This window comes from Marmota marmota, unplaced genomic scaffold, assembly GCF_001458135.2.
Source record: "Marmota marmota marmota unplaced genomic scaffold, marMar, whole genome shotgun sequence".
Lineage (NCBI taxonomy): Eukaryota > Metazoa > Chordata > Mammalia > Rodentia > Sciuridae > Marmota > Marmota marmota.
The window spans coordinates 61146685-61153560 of NW_026000174.1; the positions used below are offsets into that span (position 1 = coordinate 61146685).

The window sequence follows — 6876 nt, forward strand, 5'->3', positions numbered from 1 at the left end:
CCCGCTTTGGTCGCGGATCCCACTTACTTGGGACTAACCCCGCTTTGGTCGCGGATCCCACTCACCTGGGACTAATCGGTGCACCACCCCTGACTGCTGAAAGTTCTGGTTCCCGGGTTTCGGCACCACTTGTCGCGACCCCTTGCCCGCAAGGAAGACGCAACTCAGGAATTTTCTTTCAGCAGTTTATTCAGGCCTTGATTCATGTATCTTCTTCCAGTGACCCCGCCCAAGCACAGCCTAATAAAGCCTCCCGCATACCAATCCCAAGCTGCCACGTGGACCTTTCTCATAGGGTGGGAAGGGATTGCGTGCCAATTCTCCATATTAGGAGTTGTTTATCACAGGCCACAGTGGAAGCCGGCGCCATCTTCTAATGGCGGCCACGGTCTAATTAGAACGGCTCACCACAGCAGACCTCAAGAAATATTAGCTATTCTCATTCAGATTTTTATTTCTGGAAGAATACTTCTTTTTTCTTTTCCAGACAAGAGACTTTGCAGAGGTAACAATGTCACTTCAGTGTGGGGATGAAATGCAACTCAGTACTTGGAGAGATTCTGAGAGGAATGAATGCAGGAATTGTGCACCACAAAATCAAAATCCTAAAGATTGTTTGCTTCTAACAAATGAGTGCGCTCTTGGCCTTTAAGAAAGCACGCTTAACCTCCATGTTCCGCAAGCTGTAGACCACAGGGTTGAGCATGGGAATGACCATGCTGTAGAACACAGATGAAATTTTGTCCGTGTCCATGGAGTGACTAGAGCTGGGCTGTAAGTACATGAAGATAACAGTCCCATAGAAAATGGAGACTGCAGTGAAGTGGGAGGCACAGGTGGACAGAGCCTTCCTATGTCCTGAGCCTGAGCGCATCTTTAGGATGGTGATAAAAATGAACATGTAGGATATTAAGATAACTAGGAGAGCAAAAAAGATATTGAAGCTCACAATAGAAACAAGAACCAGCTCACTAACATGCCTATCTGAGCAAGAGAGAACCATCACTGCTGGAATATCACAAAAAAAATGGTGAATTACATTGGACTCACAGTAGGAGAGAATGAAGGTGTCCCCAGTGTGGATAGAGGAATTCAGGAAACTAACAATGTAGGAGCCTAAGACCAGCCAGGTACACACACGTGTTGTCATGGTGGTGGTGTAGTGCAGGGGCTTGCACACTGCTGCATAGCGATCATAGGCCATTGAAGCCAGGAGGTAATTTTCTACAGTAGCAAAGGCTGCAAAAAAGAACAACTGAGCAGCACAATCATTGTAGGAGATGACCTTGTCTCCCAAAAGGAGCCCAGCCATGACCTTGGGAGTGACAGCTGAAGAGTAGCAAAAGTCCACCAGAGACAGGTTACCCAGGAAAAAGTACATGGGAGTGTGGAGATGGGAGTCCAAGAGGATCAGTAGGATCATCCCCAGGTTCCCAACCAGAGTGATGGTGTAGATGAGGAGGAAGGTCACAAAGAGAGGAAGCTGCAGACTTGGGTCCTTGGTCAGTCCCAGCAGGATGAACTGTGTCACTTCTGTCCTGTTCTCCATTAGTGATAGCTGCCAATCACTATAGGTTTTATACATGTGAGAAAAAAGAACAGTATGATAAAAAAATTGAATTGACATTTGAGAGCACATGTACACGATGTTATTTGAGAGTCTCTAATAAAAGCATGGTTATCAGAATCAATTTGGTTAAAGTAATTATACACAGGGTTACATAATGTCAAATCTTTGGAATCTTAATCAATCATGTATACAATCTTAAAACTACACACATTTCTTATCTGGCATGTAGTTAATTAATATTTTGGTCATGAGGACTATTGAGGATGAATCTGCCCAGGCTCCTCTCCTGAATTCATGATAAACTGACCCTCCCTTTTTGCCCACATGCCCAGAACTGCAGTAGACCCGAGGATATGTATCCGCTGTCTCCTCTCAACAACATCATGAGTTTTATTAGTTGTTATTTCATGTATACAGTGACACACAAGAGGTAGAGTAATTTAGTCATCATTGCACAAATGTTAATTGACAATCCTGGCTCTGGACCCAGGCACACCTTTAACACATGTTGTGTAGTTCCTAAGTCTAAGGATCTCATCTGAGTTTATGTCAAATTTATTTTAAATGAATTCATAACTACTGCTTTTCTGTTTTTATTCAAACTCGGTGTTTGAGCTTTCATGGTGACCTAAGGGTATAATTAATTAGATGGGGTTCACTATATATTTACCTCTAATTGGATGACAAAGAATTGAAAACCCAGAATGTTACATGGATCCCTCTTCAATAACAAAAGTAGCATAAATAAATGAAAAAAATTCTGAATTGCATTTTAAGCTTTTCCCAACCATATCATGCTTATTATCCTCAGCATATCTGCCCACGTTGATATGGTTGCTGTGGATGAAGCATAAAATATTGATTTAGTTTGAAGCTGGGTTTGGCTTTGAAGCATCATAGCACATCTCTCTGCACAGCAGGTGTGGTAGGGCAACAAAGGGTGGAGGGACCCTGAGCTGCCTGGAGATGCTGTTCTGAGTGAAGGTACATCATCAAGGCACAGAAGACTTGGAGCTTAAACTCTTGGAGGAGATGCATATCAGACCTTCCATTTACCACCCAGGAGTCACTGGTCCTATCCCAACCCCTCAGACATCCAATTTCCATCTGTAAAATGAAGACAGTGAAGAGACCTGCTTTGAGCTAATGTTGTGAGAGCTAAGTAAGACAACGCTCAAAGGACTATAGCCTGCTGGGCATAGGCACAGCCTGCAGAGTGTAGCCATCAAGATGTTTTTGTTTAGGATGGGATCTTGGCCTATGTCCTGGTTCAGTCAAGGTGGATGCCAACATGCGGGGCTTCATTGGGGGGTGACATTGAACTCTTGGAATATGACTCCCCAGTGGGCCTATTCTCCCATGTTAGGGCCCATGTCCTGTTCTGTGCTCTCCAGTGATTTTCAGTCTGTTCTGATTCAAGTGTATGATCTCTGCTTCTGCAATTCCACAAGAACTGATCATCTTCAGAATTTCTTCCTTGCTACCCATTTTAATTTGGATAAAAGAGTCCATTGTTCTTAAAACCCATTCTTTTTGTCACTACTGTTGTCCCATAGCCAAATCATAGACCAAGCTTGAGAGTCTCAATTGATAAGCTGTCGTTAGCTGACAGATCTGTTTTGGTGGCAAGTTCCATATTGTAAAATATTTATGTTGAACTGATTCTTGCATAGTAAGAATATTTTCAACTTCTTCATTTGAATTAAAGCCTTTGGAAGGTAGCCTTCCAAAATGAACTGCTTTTCCCTAACATCTTTCTCAAAAGCCTTTGACACTTTCAACTTACAAGTGTCTGTGAAGACATCATGGTTACTGATGTTAACACACATGATCACAGTAAGAATATGATGTTCTACAATAAATGACCAGGAGTTTGCATATAAATGTTTTATGTGTGAGCATGTTTAGATAGTATTATTTTTATATGATATTTGTACAGTGAAATTATGCATAACAGTAGGATTAGTTGTGACATATGTGTACATGCACAAACATCTTTTGATCTGTTTCACTCCCTTGAACCTCATGTTTTCTTTTCACTTTTCCTTTCCCTGATTCTGTTCTTCTACTCTACTGGTCTTGCATCCATTTGGTTAATTGGTGCATTATAATTACACCTAAAAATGGAATTTATTGTTATATATTTGAACATGGGAGGGAAAGGGTTGGTACTGGGGAATAAAATGGACCAAATTACAGTGTTGTTATTGTTACATTATCAATAAGGACACTGAGGGTTTGGGATGGTATGTGATGCTCTAAAATTATATATGTAGTATGAGAAAGATTCAAGATTCAAGACTTAAAGTCACCTTCCCAGAATGACCATAGCATGAGTTTGAAATGGTTGAAATGCAGGGCAGAGTACGTTAATTCATTTAGAATCCTTTTATAATGCAAAGAAGATCATTTTATCGCACTAGGTTTTTGTTTGCTGGTTTTTAATTCTTTAACCTCCAATGAGATGAAAATGTAACAGCACCACATAATTAATCAAAGCTTTATCTATCTTAGTTTTTGTTTATAATTTTTAGGACAAAATGTGATTTGTCATACAAATCATTAAATTTATTATAATACATATTTTGACATTTATACCCCAGTCTAAACCTCACAATTTTAGAAACATTGTGAAAAAATTTCTTTCCATTCATGTAACTCATTGTAGGTATAGGCAGGCTACTGCTTTTGCATGACTTAAACTTCTCAATAAAATGTTTATGGACTGCTGAAGCTTACTAGTTTGTACGAAGACAAACACAGTCAGTCCAGAATAGTCCATCTGAAATCATGAAATTCAGCAATGGGTATTGCATAAATACTAGTAGAGGAAAGTTCTCTCACACAGTGGTCTAAGGTTCCAACTTCTCTAAGACAGGGAAAATGGAGAAAAGAACATTACTATGAATCAAGTTCTGATTCTGCCATTAATTCTTTCTGTGCCTTTCAAAGAGCCACTTACCTCCTCTGTATTTGCATAATAAACATGAAAGATTGCTTTTCTTGCACAACCCACAGCTAGTAGGTAGCTTGTTAATTCATTTACGACACTTCGATAGTTTAAATAAGATCATTTCACTTTTCTGAATTTTTTGTTTGTTTGACTTTGTTCATTTGTTTTCAACTCCAATGTTAGGTAAATGCATAATAAAAACACAAAATCACCAGCTCACCAGAATGTCACCTGTCTTATCTTTTGTTTGTGTGGCTAGAGAGAATCCTTAGTCTCCTTATCACAGCCATATAACAGATTCCCAGAGTTTTTAGAAAAACGTTGAAACCACCTTTTTCTCTTTTTAAATCACCTCGGTAGGACAGCTGCCCCTACTCTGCATGAATCACAGAGCAATGTACACAGAACGTTGTGTATATTGTGTAACAAAGGCTTACCAGCTTGCCGGGGGAAAACGACGATGTTAGTCTGATCGTAAAGTCAGCCTTGGAGTACCTCATACCTTCTCTTAGAGGATCTCTCTCAGGTAGTCGTCAAAATATCCAAGTTGTCTAAGGCATAGAAAAACAGAGGACAGAACATCAACATGGATCATGTTCTGAATTTACTGTTAAAACTTTCTGTTTCGTGGAGGGATCACTATGCCTTCCTTGTTAGCAAAATGAACATGATAAGATTTTATCTTTCACCTAATTTACAGAATGTGTCTTTAAAAAATACAATAAGAAGAAATAACAAATAAGAGTGGTGTATAAAATATCCTGTGAGAGGTTATCATTTAAATGTCCATCAAGATAACTTTCATGGTTGAGTGTCTCCCTGACTAGGGTTGAAGGCTCACAGAAAATCCTCAGGTCAGAAGAAGACCTGAATGTGCTCACAGTGATTGTCTTTCACACAAATAAACAATGACCACTGAAGCACAGCGCGGAGTGCTTCAGTCTAAGCAACGTGGTGTCGAGTCATGTTGGGACTTCAGAGATGAATGCATGGGGACCTGGAGAGACTTATAGAGACTTGGAGATCTCTGGAGGTTTTCCGAGGGGACTAGCTCCAGCTCTTGACCTAACTTGCCTAGGGAAAAAGCAATTATACAATTTGAGGGAATCAAATTAATTATTTCACTGTGTATGAATGCTTTTGTATTCCTTGGGTTTGTCTTTTCTTTTTTTCAGATTTTCTAAATAACACATAATATTCATACAGTAATATCCACATGTTTTAGTGTATAAGCCTAAGAATTTTGTCTAATGTATAGTCAAGTAACCACTATGACAATTTTGGGATTTTCTCATGATTTCCTCTCCCACTTGCTCTCCCTGTCATCAAATGAACTGTATTTATCCAAGTAATTTTGGCTTTGTTTGCAGTTCCTTAACTGTAAACTAAAATATGTAATTTCTGAGTCTTACATCTTTACCTCATCATTTGAAGTCCATCTTTATTGGCACCCATGAGATAGGAGAATTATTATTATTATTATTATTATTATTATTATTATTATTATGAGTAGCATCTATCATGTGGAATTTACAAGGTTTTGGTTTTGTTTAGTGATGTTGGGATTGAATGCATAACCTCTTTCAAGCAATGTAAGCTCTCTGCCACTGAGCCATGTCCCCAGCCTGACTTTAAAGATTTTTGATTCTGCAATTGAGGAGCATTTATGTTGGTTTTAGTGTTTTGTGGGTTATAAACAAGGCTGATCCATAAACATCTGTTGGAAGCAGTTGCATAGACACAAACTTTCATGTCATGTGAGTAAATGTGTTGAGTCAAGTTGATTTGTCAAAGGCCGGTGTTTCTTTATTTGAACGACAAACTGCTGAACTGTGTTCTGAAGAAACTGTTCCAATTTGAACTCCTCCCAGCAAGCCAGTTACATAATTTAACATCTTTATCAACATTCACTATTTTAAATTTTAAAATTATTCCTTTTATTTTACTTTCATTTTTGGTCATTCTTTAACACATATCAATAAATCTTAGCAAATCATTTCTTCTTCTTCTTAATTACTCACCAATATTACTACTACAGATTTGGCCTGGGAGAGCTTTTTTTATTTTTTTTCCAACAAAAGAAAAACATTGATTTTGTCACGTAAACAGTTGCCTCTCAGTCCCCAGTCCCCAGCAGAATTATTATAACTTTCTCAGTGCAGGAGGGTATCTCATTGACTCTCCCAGGTTGTGTGCAAGCTGGTACCCCTGCAGATTTGGATTCTTTTCAGCATTCACAATAAAATTAGCCAATTCATTCATATATATATGTTTGTATGTGTATACATATATATGGTGTATATATATATATATATATATATATATATATATATATATATATATATATATATAT

General features: G+C 38.6%; 1 protein-coding gene across 1 annotated transcript; it reads right to left on the reverse strand.

The window, feature by feature from the left end:
- Positions 1 to 622: 622 nt before the first annotated feature.
- Positions 623 to 1552, reverse strand: LOC107159882 (olfactory receptor 5B3-like). The gene has a single exon (XM_015506549.2). The coding sequence runs from the start codon at positions 1547 to 1549 to the stop codon at positions 623 to 625; it is 927 nt and encodes a 308-aa protein (XP_015362035.1). The 5' UTR covers positions 1550 to 1552.
- Positions 1553 to 6876: the final 5324 nt, after the last annotated feature.

Coding starts and splice junctions, on each gene's coding strand:
- LOC107159882 (XM_015506549.2), bottom strand. CDS start 1,549: ATGGAGAACAGGACAGAAGTGACACAGTTCATCCTGCTGGGACTGACC.